At 33.3% G+C, this 14,783-nt stretch overlaps 1 protein-coding gene across 5 annotated transcripts; it reads left to right on the forward strand.

Moving 5' to 3' along the window:
* The first annotated feature begins 7,403 nt into the window (after window positions 1–7,403).
* LOC107483766 (uncharacterized) lies at window positions 7,404–13,031 on the forward strand. 5 transcript variants are annotated; one of them, XM_052256594.1, is made up of 9 exons: window positions 7,404–7,737; window positions 7,869–7,991; window positions 8,261–8,355; window positions 8,470–8,545; window positions 8,696–8,772; window positions 8,895–9,065; window positions 10,598–10,733; window positions 11,255–11,328; window positions 11,683–13,031. In XM_052256594.1, exons 3-9 carry the CDS (start codon window positions 8,332–8,334, stop codon window positions 11,725–11,727), a joined length of 603 nt encoding a protein of 200 aa, XP_052112554.1. In that variant the 5' UTR covers window positions 7,404–7,737; window positions 7,869–7,991; window positions 8,261–8,331; the 3' UTR covers window positions 11,728–13,031. The 5 variants fall into 5 exon arrangements, with proteins under 5 accessions (XP_052112554.1, XP_052112544.1, XP_052112580.1 ...); XM_052256584.1 differs by having other exon boundaries at window positions 8,264–8,355; XM_052256620.1 differs by lacking the exon at window positions 7,869–7,991 and having other exon boundaries at window positions 8,264–8,355.
* Window positions 13,032–14,783: the final 1,752 nt, after the last annotated feature.

Below are 14,783 nucleotides of genomic sequence, written 5' to 3' on the forward strand. Positions count from 1 at the left end.
GTTTTAGAAAAGAGGAGAGTAAGGATCGCATATATTCGGGCAATTAAAGACATGTATGATGGGGCCACAACTAGTGTGAAGACTCAAGGTGGTGTGACAGAGGAATTCCCTATTGGTATAGGATTACACCAGGGATCATCCTTAGTCCATAATTTTTTACATTAGTCTTGGAAGTATTCAGAGCACATCCAAGAGTCTGTGTCATGATGCATGCTTTTTGCCAATGATATCGTCCTTTTGGGAGAGACAAGAGAAGATCTAAATAAGATGTTAGACTTATGGAGAGAAGCTCTAAAAGTGTATAGTCTGCGCATAAGCCGTAGCAAGACGGAATATATGGAATGTAAGTTCAGTTTGAGAAGGAAAAACCCTAATATAGAGGTGAAGATTGGAGAAAACATCCTACGAAAAGTTAAAATTTTTAAGTATCTTGGGTGCATCATACAGGATAATGGAGAGATTGAACATGATGTAAATCATAGGATCCAAGCAGGTTGGTCAAAATGGCGGAGTGCATCTGGTTTTATATGCGACAAAAAAGTGCCTTTAAAACTTAAAGGTAAATTCTATCGCACCGCTATAAGACCGGCTATTCTTTATGGTACAGAGTGTTGGGTGGCTAAAGGGGAGCATGAGCATAAGTTGAGTGTGTCAGAGATGAAGATGTTGAAATGGATGAGTGGTCATACGTGATTGGATAAAATAAGAAACGAAGACATAAGGGAGAGAGTTGGAGTAGCACCTATTGTGAAAAAGATGGTTGGATCGCGTCTCAGGTGGTTTGGACATGTGAGAAGAAGACCGATAAAACATCCAGTGAGGAGGGTGGATGAGATGGAAGATGGACAAAGGGCGAAAGGCAGAGGAAGACCTAAGAAGACCATCCATGAGGTGGTCAAACGAGATCTACATGTAAACGGTCTCTATGTAGACATGATACATGACAGAGCACAATGACGTCGTTTGATTCATGTAGCCGACCCCACTTAGTGGGACAAGGCTTTGTTGTTGTTGTTGTTGTTTGTTGTAGAAGGTTGGGCTTTTATTATAATTTTATTAAAAGAAATATTTTTATATACGTCATAACCTAGTTATTTATGATTCTAAAAAATATATTTTTATAATTATATCTATATATAATAATTTTTTACTTTTACCTTTAGTTCTGATTTTACTTTTATTTCTATTTTTTTTAAAAGTATTTTACTCCAACGTTACAACTAAACAAGTTTAGTTAATCAGTATATAACTATATATTAATGTTGGGTCGTTATGGAGAGTTCTCGCTTACTAGAAAAATTTCGAAGGAAAATCAAATGAAAAAATATAAAATGAGTAAGTTTTAAGTTGGATGTAGTATTTTTTTATTTTATGTTCTCTCACTTGATTTTTTCATAAAATTTTTTTGGTGGTGGTGGAGAGGTTCTCATGGCGACTCAATAAGTAGTATCAGAGCTGATGATTAATCGGTTTGGTTTAAGGAGTATTCAAGGTGACACATCAAAAGTCTTTTCGAAGTGGTTCGAGTGACGTGTTTCATAATGTAGTACGACAGTGTATAGATGAATATTCATATGTGGTGGATGAAATTATTAATGTTACAAATGTAAAAAATAGTAAAATTAATCCCAAATTAAAAAAAATAAAAAATTTGTTCATTTATTATCTTAAAGTATTCAATTAGATATAATGTCTTCTTATTTTATATTCTTTCTCTTAGTTTATTTTGGAAATCTATCCTATGATAAAGAGCTCCAACGGCGATCCAACAGTCACTTGCCTCCTTCCGAAAGAGTTTTTAATTCTTTTGTAATTTAAAACATCTAATGTGTGAGCAAAATTTACCTCGCTATAACAGATAGTATCAATCCGTTTTCATATTGAGCTAATTATCTCATTGGATACGAGGACACGTTTGTTTCATTTTCAAGATGTAATAACAATTTTTATTTGGTACGTACAAGACAAAACGAAAAGTGACATTTTCTCAATATGATGATGATTTATGGACCGAACCTTAAACCACAGAACGCTACAGGTTTTTCATGTTTCCACGATAAAAGACACAGTCGGTTGAAAACGTACACCAGCTTGCCAGTATAACAAGTAGCAAATGCAAATGGTGGCAAAAGAGCACACAGCCACACACACATATTATTATTATTATTATTATTATTATTATTATTATTATTATTATTATTATTATGTGCATTTAAATATTAGCAAGAGATTACGGAAGTCATATATGCGTGTGCCCTGGGGTCTAATTGTCTAAATTGGATCCAAATTAAATTAGCATTTAATTTATCCGTACGAATGTTACATTTCCTTCTATTAAAGTTGCATTCACACTTGTGATGTATCTAATTTTGTAATTCTCTTTCACTCCAAAACAACAAGATATAGAGCATAAAATTCTACTCTAAAATCCAACCAAGCATTTCATCAAACACTTGAAAGACACAAAAGGAAAGCATAGTAAATCAACAATAAGAATAGAATCTAACAACAATTATTGAAAGGAATTAACAACAACAATAAGAAAGAACAAAATTATTATGAATTACCTCTAATTGAATTGAAAGAAAAAAGAAAGAACAAAAGTAGATCTACAATAAAATACAAAAACAACATAAAGGAAATTACAACAAAAGAATGGAAGAAGAATGAATGTAACTACAAAGAATTGAGAGAGAGAGAAGTGGAAGAAGGAGTGAATGAAAACCTAGATCTAAGAACTAATCCTAATCCTAGAGAGAAGTGAGAGCTTCTCTCTCTAAAACTAACTCTAAACTAATCCTAATGAGTGTGAATGATTAAAAGTCCATTTGCTCTTCAATCCTTGGCTTTAAATAGTATTTCGGTGCCAAAGTTGGTTGGGATTGGGTCTCACAACCATTCTGAATTCGCTGGCCACGTTTTTCATTAAAAAAAAAAAATCATATTTCAGCATTGACGCGTACGTGCACAGCACGCGTACGCGTCCATGGGGTATTTCGCAAGGTGCGCGCAAGTGCCTGGTGCGCGTGTGCGTCCATGGACGAGTTCAATTCTTTGGCCTTTCATGATTTCCCCACTTTGCATGCTTTTCTCTTCACTCCTTTGATCCATTCCTAGCATTTTCAATCTGAAATCACTAACAAATATATCACGGCATCTAGTGGAATCAAAGGTGAATTAAATTTAGCTAATTTAAAGTCTAGAAAGCATGTTTCTACACTTAAGAACAAATAAGGAGACAATTACAAAACCATGCCATTTCATTGAATAAATGTGGGTAAAAGGTCATAAAATCTCTTAAATTCAATACAAGATAAACCCTACAAATGGGTTTATCACATATAAACTAGAAATTGATCATCACCCTCTAATTGGAATTAATTGACCAAGGAATTGACAGTTAATGAATTTTAGAGGAGACTACGAAGGTCTAAGGAATTAGGGTCTAGTCACATATAGTTTACCATGAATTAAATCATACATAATTAAAATAGTTAGTAAGAAAAATCAATCCAGAAAAATAGATAACTCTGAAACCTTAACTGTTTTCTCAATATTTTATTCCCAACTTATTTATCTGTCTGTCTTCAATATTCTGAATTTACTGTTAATACTTTTGAACTTCCAAACACTATTTTCTGTTTGTCTAACTAATCCTATCAAATGCTATTGTTGCTTAATCCTTTAATTCTCGTGGGATCGACCCTTACTCACGTAAGGTATTACTTGGTACGACCCGGTGCACTTGCCGGTTAGTTTGTGGGTTGTAAAATACCGCATCAGTGATGCAAAACAATTTTGGGATGCAATGTACTAGGCCATCCAGCTGAAACATCCAATAACCTACCTTCAAAATCCACCAATGGCTGAACCATCAAGAACCTATCTTCTTCACCCAAAATTTTTCTTTCAATCGCAAATTTATCCAGTCCTACAACGCCAAAACAATTGGGGAGCGAGCTCCACCCTAAACCCACCGCAACCCTCTCCGAATCAGTGCGTAGCTCGAAGAGGTACCCTAATTTATTAGTCACGATCTTGCAGACTGTGAAAAAAGCGCAGCAGGACTCAAGCGAGGGAGATCCCAAAGCAGCGCGCCATGGCGGTGTAGGAGGCGCCATGGGCCAGTCGAAAAATGACGGTGGCTAGGGCGCAATCGGGGGTGATTTGGGGAAGTGCGGAGCAGAGGGAAGGGGAGAGTTGGTCGAGGAAGGAGTTCGCGAGGCACGACGAGACAAGTGACGCACGAACATATTAGAGCAGAGCAACGACTGCTGAAGAACTTCTGAGAACAAGTTAGGGCTGATTAGAAATACCAAGGGTTCTTTTGGTATTTTAAAAAATAGAGATGTCTTCAATTAACTATTTTAACCCAATCGTGAGAATATTTGTTTTTTAAATAAAATATTCTGTTATTTTATACATTTTTGACTAAATTGAAAAAAATTTAATGTATAGGGACCTGATTGAAAAGAAAAAAATTATATGGTTCTAATTGAAAATTCGATAAAACTATAGGAACTTGCAGAGTAATTAAATCTTTTTTAAATTTGGGATTTATCCATTTTGAATTATTTTTAAATTTTGATAAAGTTGTTAATAATTTTATGAAACAAATTATTTATTAATATTAATGTTATACATATTAATAGTGGTAAGAATTTTTAATTTAATGTTAAATAATATGTATTAATATCGAAAAATTAATAGTAAAGTATTAAAATAATTATTAAAAAAACTTTGATAAAATTATGATTTAATAATTAAAAAATTATTGAAAGGTATCTTACAAAACAAATAATTTAATCAATAAAAAAAATTTGTTAAAAGATATTTGAGTAAATAAAATTTAATCACAAAAAATAAATTTTTTGCTAAAAAATATTCTTATAAAAAATAAATTATTTTTCTAAAAAAATAGATAAAGTTAACGTTAATTAATATAAAATTTAAAATAGATTAAAGAAATTTTTTTAAAAAAATTATAGTAAAAAAGAATATATATTTTATAAATAAAGAAGAGGAAAATAGTGTTATTTTAGTATTTCTTAAAAAAAAACCTTCTCTTTTTTATTTAGTTTCTGTACTATTTTAAAGATTTTTAAAAATAAAATAATATACAACAAATTTTCCTAGAATCCCCCAAAAGGAAAGGAAAAATTCCATTTGTGCATTATGGTAGTTAAAACTCGTAATTAAATGTAATTGAAAAGGGAAGGGAGATAAAAGCCATGCTATATGTATTTGCGACTATAGTGATTTTAATATTAGAACATGATGAAGACTGAAAAGCGAGGGAAATGAATCCTCTTTAGTTTTTTGAACACTTGATAAAATACAGTATAATTTTTTACTTTTAATTTTATAAATAGGATCAGAAATAAATAAAAAAAATAAATAATTAGATTAAATGCTGCATATTATTTTTTTTTTATTGGAGAAAATTCACTCCCGAAAACAAGAAGGTTTGTGCCAAATCAAGTGTTGAAATGGAATAGTAATTACAAATTTGTATGTCGGCTCTTGAATTAGTAAAGTGCTCTTATTAGCTGCGCTCTTTCATTATTCAACACTTTTACCTTTTGTCAAATATCTTGACGAAACAAATAAAGCAGCTTAATGTTAATTTACTCCTACTCCACTTATATATATAAAAAAGGCCAAAAAATGTTAGCATGTAGATAGAGTTTAAAATTCAATTTGGTCAACTTTCGTGCTTAATTTCCAACAACTTTATATAAGCTAAGGGAGGTGTGGGTTTACTTTGTTTGGAATATTAGTCATTTAGTTAATTTGATTTGATTATTTTTTTTAAGAAATTGAGGTGATATTCTCCTAATAGCTAGTGTTTCGCAGTTTATGGCTTTTATTTGTTTAAATAAAAAATATAATTTACTCAAATAAATTAGGTACAGAAATTTATTAAATTATACATTTGGTTGCATTTTCACAGGTAAAATTACAAAAACAAAAATTACAAAGTTTTTGCTGTTGCTAACCGTGAAAACAAAAAAAAATTTGGATGCCATTTTTGTTCTCGAAGATTACGAAAATGATACTGGAATTTTCCCAATCGATGCATGTGAAAATGAGAAAGAAAATTAAATTCGTTTGCACCCTTCAAGCCTACGAAAACCAAGAAGATCTGTGTCCTTAGGTTGCGTTTATTTCTAAAAATAGGATAAAATACTGAAAATAAGATATAAAGAATAAAAATATAAAATTTTGTTTTTTTGTATTCTATTTGATGATAAAGTAGAATAAATTCTCTTTTTTTTTTCATTCAAAAAATTAAAAAGAATATAATAATAAAAAATATAATTACAAATAACAAGAATAATGAAAAAATAATGAAAAATAAATTGTATACTTTATTAGTGTTTTCGTGTCTTTTCTGTCAAGATGGATATAAAATATATTAATTTAGTGTCTCTGGACACGTTATTTTTATTCATATCTTTTCTGTCAAACACAATTTTATATTTCTGTATTTCTGTCTCAATATTCTGTCTTTGTAAATAAATACAGCATTAATCTTCATTTTTCATGCATGCCTGCGAAAATGACATGATAAAATCTATAAATATAATACCTTGTCTACGTTAATGCATTGGAATTTCGTTTGTTGCCTCAACTAGTTTGAGTGGGTTAAAGAGTTTAGGGGATAGAGTTATTTTATTTGTTTGGGAGTGAATGAAAGGGTTTAGGATGTTTGTTTGTTTATTTGAGAGTGGTACAAAGTAGAAAGTTAGGGAAAAATTAAAGTGGAATGGCACATTAAAAAATGATGTACAATACTAATATTAATCGACTGAATGAAGATAGACACATCATATTTGATTAAGCAAGTTAGCACTGTATAATTTTTAATATTTTTATATATTTTAAGAAAATATTTAACATTTATATTTATAGTTACATTTCGATAAATATTAGAGATAGAAAAACAAATTTTTAAAATGTTATGCAAGTATTTTTTTTCATTTTATTATGATAGATTGAAAATATAATTATAAAGTAAAAAGAAAATTCAGTCATCGTATACACTACAAGAAAAAAGGCCTATGGCCACGCTTTTTTCTTGCCACGCTTTAAAAGCGTGGCCAAAAGTGGTTAATGACCACGCTTTTATGAGGGTAGCGATTGATTAGAGATTTGGTCACATTTTTTTTGCTACGCTTAAAAAGCATAACGAAAGAAATCTATGGCCACGTTTTTTTAGGGTGGCAATTAGTTGGAGATTTGGCCACGCTTTTTTTTACCACACTTAAAAAGCGTAGCAATAGAGATAAACAGGTACGCTTTTAAAATGTTTTGACACGCTTCAAAAGCGTGGCCAAAAGGTCCTCCAAACAACAAAACGCTGCGTTCTTTCATGATTTTACACGCTGCGTTCTTCTCCTTCCGAAATTAAAGAACCCCTTTTCTCTTCAAAGAACCCAGAACCCTAAAAGCTTCGAAGAACCCACCCCAGCCCCTCATCCCAGCCCTCCGCGAAGAACCCAACCCTCCGAAGAACCCCAGCGCTCGCAATGCCTCCATCGTTACTCTCTCTTCCGGAACTCCCACCATTGCTGCTCCTTCGGCGGTGACTCTCGCTGGTGGTGACTGTTTCGGCGCTCACCGTCCGTCGCAAGCTCTCCGTTGATAGCCAAAAGAAACCCTTCCGCGGAGCTGTTTTGAGACCTCTGCCATCATTGCTTCATTGCTGCGTTTTCTCAGATTCCCTTCGCCACCGTGAGCTCTCTTTCTCTCCTCCATTTTTCTTTTTTGGAATTTTCTGGGCCTAGGAAATTTCAATGCGATATCATATTCTCACATTTGTCTGATAAAAAAGCATGCCTTATATTGCTATATATGCTTCGTAGATTCTCTGATTGATATGAAAGGGAAGCGCTAGGGTTTTTTTATTAGTATAAGGTTCCCCTTTGCTCTCTGCTCGTCGACTCCCCTGCTCCTTCTCCCAGTCCCGATTGGAGATGCCTCTGCAGGTATCTTCTATTGTCTTTTGGTGTTTTATTTTTTTGGTTGTTTATTATTTGGTTGAATTGTGTTATGATTATGTAAATTTCCAGAATTCATGATTATGGATTTTCAACTGTGTGAACTATGCAGCTGTTATTTTCTACTTTTTGAAATTAAAGCTTTAATTTATATTTATATATAAATGCTTCTAATTTGTTTGATCAAATTGTACTTGGTGAGATAATAACCTTTGGTTGTATTGTTAACCATCCTTTATGCTCTGATCATCATTAAGTAGGTACAGAAGTATAAGATAGTGTGAGGAATTAATTTTAAAGTTAAGATAGAAGTAATGGCGACATAGCCATGGATGAATATCATCGCTACAAGGTGCAGTACTTCAAATCACCTGAATCATTAGCTTGTATGTAACAATTCAAGAACAGAGAAATTAGGCATAATCATTTTGATTCTTCTGAAAAAAGAAAAACATTGCTAATGCAGGAAGATGCTGAGATCATGAAGGATTTAAACATGGATGCTTATAGATTCTCCATCTCTTGGTCCAGAATACTACCAAGTAAGAAACATGACACTAGTTTACTCTTAAGTTTGCACAATAATTGTAAGAGTTAATAATCAAAATGGTTTGCGTCATTTTAGTACTCGAAAGATAAAACACTTTAAATTGGTCCTATTGTAAGAGTTAATAATCAACTTGATAAATTAGTCAATGCAAAACTTGAAGCCACTGTTGCCAGGCAAATTCAAGCACAGTATCAGACGACTGGAAAACAAGTGCTTCAGGTGTCTCACTTGCTTTCACTTGAACTATGTATATTCATTCAATCTGGGTCAATCTGACATTTTTCTTTGTAAAAAAAATTTCATCATGTTCACCATTGTAAAATAATTTCTTTCTTCTGTAGGATGCACTCAAATCCAGTTTTGAAATATCAGTGGTTCCCGCATTTGAGAAATCATGCAAAGCAATGTTTGACCAAGTTGATTCTACATTTCAAAAGGGCATGGTTGAACATTCAACTGCAGTGCAACAACGCCTTGAATCTGGGCACACTTTACTGGCAATGACTCTAAGAGTAAGTGTACTTATTGATATTCTCTTGTTCCTTTGGTCTTCTGTAGCAACATTCTCGTTTGCATTTGGACGAAATTGTGTTGCCACTCTCTTAAAAGGAAAAAGTTCAGGGTCAGCAGTATTCAAGAAAGTTATTGATATAGAGTTGAAGAATCTAGGATCAGTGAGATTAATGGTATGAGAAAACAGAGTTAACTTGGATCACTAAACATTTTGACATTTTTAAAATAAAGGGCATGTTTGTTCAAAGAGATCTAGGGTTGACCTTTGCATAAATGCATTCTGTCTGTACCTGTGAATTCCCGAAAAAGTTAAATTACTTTTAAGTGGAATTGTATCAGCTCCTGTTTGGATGTGTCATGCTTAGGAGAGGATTTGAATCCACTTACTACAATGCTTTCTAATTTTATGAGCATAAGTTTTTAAATGGCTATTTATTCTAAAATTTTGGCTGTGGACGATTTCAATGGTTGTATTATGATAGTATAGTATGATATAAACCTTAGGACAACCCTACAACAAAAGCTAGCCATTGTTCACGTTGCATATAAACCCACATTGGAATCCCGTACATCTGATGTGAGTGGTGTTCTCCTTTGTTTTGGATTAGGTATGGAGTAAAATAAGAACCAACCTAATCAATTTTTTACAGGTTGGGTTTGGCCATGTACTTTTTTTTTGGGTTACCTCGTATTTTTATATTTCATGTTTTAGATACTGAAGCAAAACATGCTGAATATATGTTTATTTCATGCAACTGCTGTTAACATCTACAAGACTGAGTATCAGGTTTTGTTATGTTTATTTGTATTATGAAAATGGATCAACCTGAATTAAGACTAGTATTGAGACCAAAATCTTCATTTTCTTTTTTGTTTGTAGGAAACTCAAAAGAGTAAGATAGGGATAGCAATAAATAGTATGATAGTACCCTTTTGCAATGCCAATGGAGTGTTAGAATTGCTTGTTTCTTCAGTACATGGCATGCTTATTCATATCACCAACTCACTTTTGCATATTTGTTGTAATTTCACAATAACTTTAGTATATTTAAATAAGTTATACTAGCTTTAGAATCAATGAGATGTTTATTTGGAAAACATAAAGAAGAATAAAATTAAGCAAATTTTAACATGCAACTAGTAAAAGTACATAGCAGTAAAGGGTGAAGACTGAAGACTTTCTTAAGTTTCTTTTTGTGTTATGGGCTTATGGCCAAGTTGTTGATCAATTAGGTAACCTCCACCACCCCCTCTTTTTTTATTAATGGTAAACTGCATAATAGTAAACCTTAGGACACTTTTGAATATATTCGATTATGTATATTGCTTGATAAAAGAAAAAAGGGGCTGCGGCATGTGATGATTTCTGGACTAAATTGTGACGAGTATACCTAATTGACTATGAAGTATTATTAGGCATTGGATATATATCTTGCATGCAGCTTTTGAGTTTTTTTTTTAATATATATATATATATATATATCTTGCATTACAGGCTCAACCAGTGAATGTTCCAACTAGTTTTAAGCAGAGGGCAATACTGGTGGATGAGATTTGGCATGCTGCAGGTGACAATGCATCTGATATTGATTGGTATGCCAAGCGCACTGTCCTGGCAGGAATATACTCGACAACCGAGATTTATATGCTGACAGATACATCTCCTGGTTTGTTTTTCTGCCCCTTCTTTCTGAGCATACAAATTTTCTCGTATTTTTTGGTTAATTTAAGCTTTCCATCCATTATTTTGTGTGTTTTTGTGCTTTTCTTTTTATGGTAATCACTCTGGACTTTTGTGGAGCCTACTTCAATGATGCTGTGATATCTTTCATCCTTCATTCAGTTCCATTTGATTCCCCCCTTTGCTCCTTCTCTCTTTTTCAGTATGTGAATAGCCAGAAAATATTAACTGGGTTCAATTGTCCATTCTCTCAAACTCTCCTTATTTTCTTGAACTGTGCCTGTCATAGTAGCCAATTTTCTCATGGCAATGAATTTGAGTAGTATCTTGATAAAGTATGTAATCAGGGGGAAAATAATGGAATTTATTCTTTTATGCCCCACCCCACCCCACTCCATTAATATAGTATCTTATATTTGGATAGATAACAAGCTGTTTGTGGCTCTGATGTGGTGTTGTAACAAGTGAGGACATTTCTTAATACATCTTTCGCTTGTTTCTTGTAAGACTTCCATGATACATGGGCCTTCCTGGATGCTCGAGTGGAAGATGCTTTTGATCTAAAGAAAACCATTCAAGAGGTAATTCAGATTCTGTCCGTCGAGTTTTGGAACCTTCTCGTATTTATATGACGAGTATACCTAATTTCTGCTTAAATTGTTTCTTGAAATTTGATCTCTACCTACTTGTGTTGCATCCTGCATTGCCAATTGGTTAGATTCCTTTCTCCCTTTTGCATGGTAATTCAATGGTTCCTTTTGCCTTTTTTTTCTTTTTTGCAAAAGGAAAAAAAGCACTGAGCTTGCTTGCCAATAGAGTTATTCCTTGTTTCTTCATTGTTATGTCTTTGGTTGGTGATTGTCAGCATTTTCATTATTATGTTCTGTGAAAAGGAAATGAAATCATTTTGTTGATGTTGGTGTCATTTTTTTCAGCTCCACCAAACATTGCTGGGAATGATTCTGAGAGAGGGATATTGAGCTCGGTTATGTACTTGTTGGGCACAAGGTTGTAAGAAAAAGATAAAAATTGCATACTATATTTATAGGTTTGGTAATAAAAAAGAATTGAAAATTAAAAAAAAGGATTTTTTTTAATTTGACAAGGCCGTATCTCGCTATCGCCACGTTTTAGAAGCGTGGCCGTATCGCTCGCTATCGCCACGCTTTAGAAGCGTGGCCGTATCGCTCGCTATCGCCACGCTTTAGAAGCGTGGCCGTATCTCTCGTTATCGTTACGCTTTAAAAGCGTAGCCGTATCTCACATATGGCCTCGCTTTGAAAGCGTGACCGTATCTCCCACATACGGTCACGCTTTTAAACGTGGCAATCTATAAAAAGCGTGGCGATAGATCACCAAAAGCGTGGTGATAGAGCAATCGCCACGCTTGCAGACACTGCCCTTTTAAAAGCATGGCAATAGAGCCGTTTTCTTGTAGTGATACATGCAGTTTAAGAATATATTTATTGAGATTAATGTCATTTTGTTCTTGAGGGACCACTGGATACACTAGTCTCCTATTTGGAGGAGGCGGATTTCTCGCATGTTGCACGTATCAGAGATTTTACTTTTGATAACGCGTTATTATATGAATTTGTGGAGACGTGGCATTCTAAAACGCATATTTTTCATGTTTCGTGGGGTGAGTGTACAATCACCATTCAAGATGTTGCATTTCATCTCGGGTTATGCATTGATGGAGAACCACTTGGAGGATGCATAAGAGACTTTTAAAGATGATATGGTTGTGACCCATGGCTTTAGTAGCGGACGCACTTAGAATCATGCCTCCATGACGAGAGGTTCAGGAGGATATATCACAGTTTGAGCCGTACAACATCATGGTGACATGGATGAAGACTTGCTTGGGGAATATGCCATCGGATGAACTATCTTACATGTTAAAATAGTATGCATGATTTTATATACTCAAGTTGATTGGTGGTCTGCTGAGTATTAGATGTGTCCCATTACTTATTGACTTTTGGAGAGGTGTCAGTCGTACCCATGGGGATCGAGAGTTCTTGCATGGACATACCACTTTCTAATCATGGCAATCAATTTTGTGGTGGGTGACTTAGCTGGTTGTATCCTCCTTGGTCATGATCTTGAGACATTGTTGTTGGCAAACATGTACGTTGTGCTTTATACTTACGACCCTCCCAATATTAAGGTTTTGCCGATAAACAACTCGAATGCTCCAATGATAACCAGCTGCATGATGAGCGGATATTTTATACTCTTTTTGGCATCATTTTCATATAGTTTTCCGTGCGATTCTTGACCTGGATAGCGTTGAACTAAAGCTAGAGATTGCATTGCGGATTCCTATAGAGCATTTGAGCAACTTTGGATATGTGACATATAATCCTGTTGACTATTGGTGCGTAAAGTTTCTGTGGTGATCAAAGGATCCTTGAAGAATGATAAGGTAGACGAAAAATTATTCGAAAAGACTTTTATAAGATGCTCTATTTTTGTATAGAAATAGATTCGCTAAAAAAGAACGCTAAAAGAGTTTAATCGTAAAAAAGAGGATTTTTTACGTAAAAAAAAGAAGATGGATTCGTGTTCACATACATAAAAATTATATAGAAACAAGAAAAATCTTGGATTACATTTTGAAAAAGTCAAAATAAGTTTTTTTCTTAGTAATAAGACTAAGGCTAGAGTCAGAGTAGCGGTACTTTCTGATCCGGAAGATTTGCCTTGTGTGTGGCACCTTGAGTAGGATCGTGAAGGGGAGTGGACTGCTTATAGCTTCATCTTCTGCTACTGTGAGAAACCTAGAGGTGGCTTGATGAGAGGACATGAGTAATCTCAACGTGGTGGATTGCTGCAGTAGAGGAGGTTAACTTGATGAGAGGACATGAGTTAATCACTTACGGCTGCCATTGAAGGAATCAGAAGGTTATTGAAGAAGACAATAAGAAAAGTTAATCCGAAAGGACAAAGCATCTCCGAAGCCTCAACCATTCTATCATCATTGAATTCCTATCTACCTAGTAACGTTCTATTTATCTATTTTATATGTTTTTCGTGACAAACTATAATTTCTATCTGCCTAAGTAAGATCTATAAGGTGTCCACTGCTTGCTCAAACCAACAATCCTCGTGGGATCGACCCTGACTCACCCGAGGTATTACTTGGACGACCCGGTATACTTGCCGGTCTATCTGTGCGAATTCTGCGGAGCCAGTTTCGTGCACCAAGTTTTTGGCGTCGTTGCCGGGGATTGTTCGGATTCGACAAACAACTGGATTATCTTGTTTCTTAGATTAGGTACTTTTTACTTTTGTTTGAGTTTTTTATTTTCTTTTTTGAAAAAAATCAAATTTTTTTTTTCAAAAATCTTTGTTTTTTTTATTGATCTTTATCTTTTGTTTGAGTCTTTTATTCTTGTTTTTGTTAAAATTTTGTGCACTAAATTTTTGGACACTAATTTCAAAAATTTTAATGGAAGACAACTAAAAGACACTAAATTTAAGAATTTTGAAATAAAAAACTCTAATTTTAGAAAAGAAAAGAGAAGAAACTTAAAGACTCGAGATGACTCAAAAAGATACCAAACTTAAAGATTGACACAAGACTCAAATAAAAGACACTATTTTTGAAATTTTTTTTGAAAAGAAAGCAAGAAAATTCCAAACTTTTTCAAATCTTTATCTTATCTTTTGTTATCTTTCATTAAATTTCAAATCATTATCTTATCTTATCTTAAATTTGAATTTCAAAATCAAATCATTTCAAAAAATAAAATCTTTTTCAAATTTTTATCTTATCTTGTATTAAATTCAAATTTTAAAAATCAGTTTTCAAAATCTTATCTTAATTCAATTTCAATTTTCAATTTTCAAATTTTAAAATTAAAAATTAAAAATTAAAAATTTTAAAATTAAATCTTTTTCAAATCTTATCTTAATTTCAAATCTTTCTTAATTAGTTACTTGTTTTCTCTTTCTTTTTTTCAAAACTTCCTAACTAATTCTTCTCTCTCCTATTTTCAAAAACTTCCCTTCTATTACTCTATCTTTT

Source organism: Arachis duranensis, chromosome 1 (assembly GCF_000817695.3).
Source record: "Arachis duranensis cultivar V14167 chromosome 1, aradu.V14167.gnm2.J7QH, whole genome shotgun sequence".
In the NCBI taxonomy this organism is placed as follows: Eukaryota; Viridiplantae; Streptophyta; class Magnoliopsida; order Fabales; family Fabaceae; genus Arachis; species Arachis duranensis.

Bases quoted from the DNA above. Each gene is read 5' to 3' on its own strand.
- LOC107483766 (XM_052256594.1), top strand. From the start codon at position 8,332: ATGGATGAATATCATCGCTACAAG. The intron at 8,773-8,894 runs GTGTCTCACTTG...TTTCTTCTGTAG, and splicing joins CTGGAAAACAAGTGCTTCAG to GATGCACTCAAATCCAGTTT. The intron at 9,066-10,597 runs GTAAGTGTACTT...AGTTTTAAGCAG, and splicing joins TACTGGCAATGACTCTAAGA to AGGGCAATACTGGTGGATGA.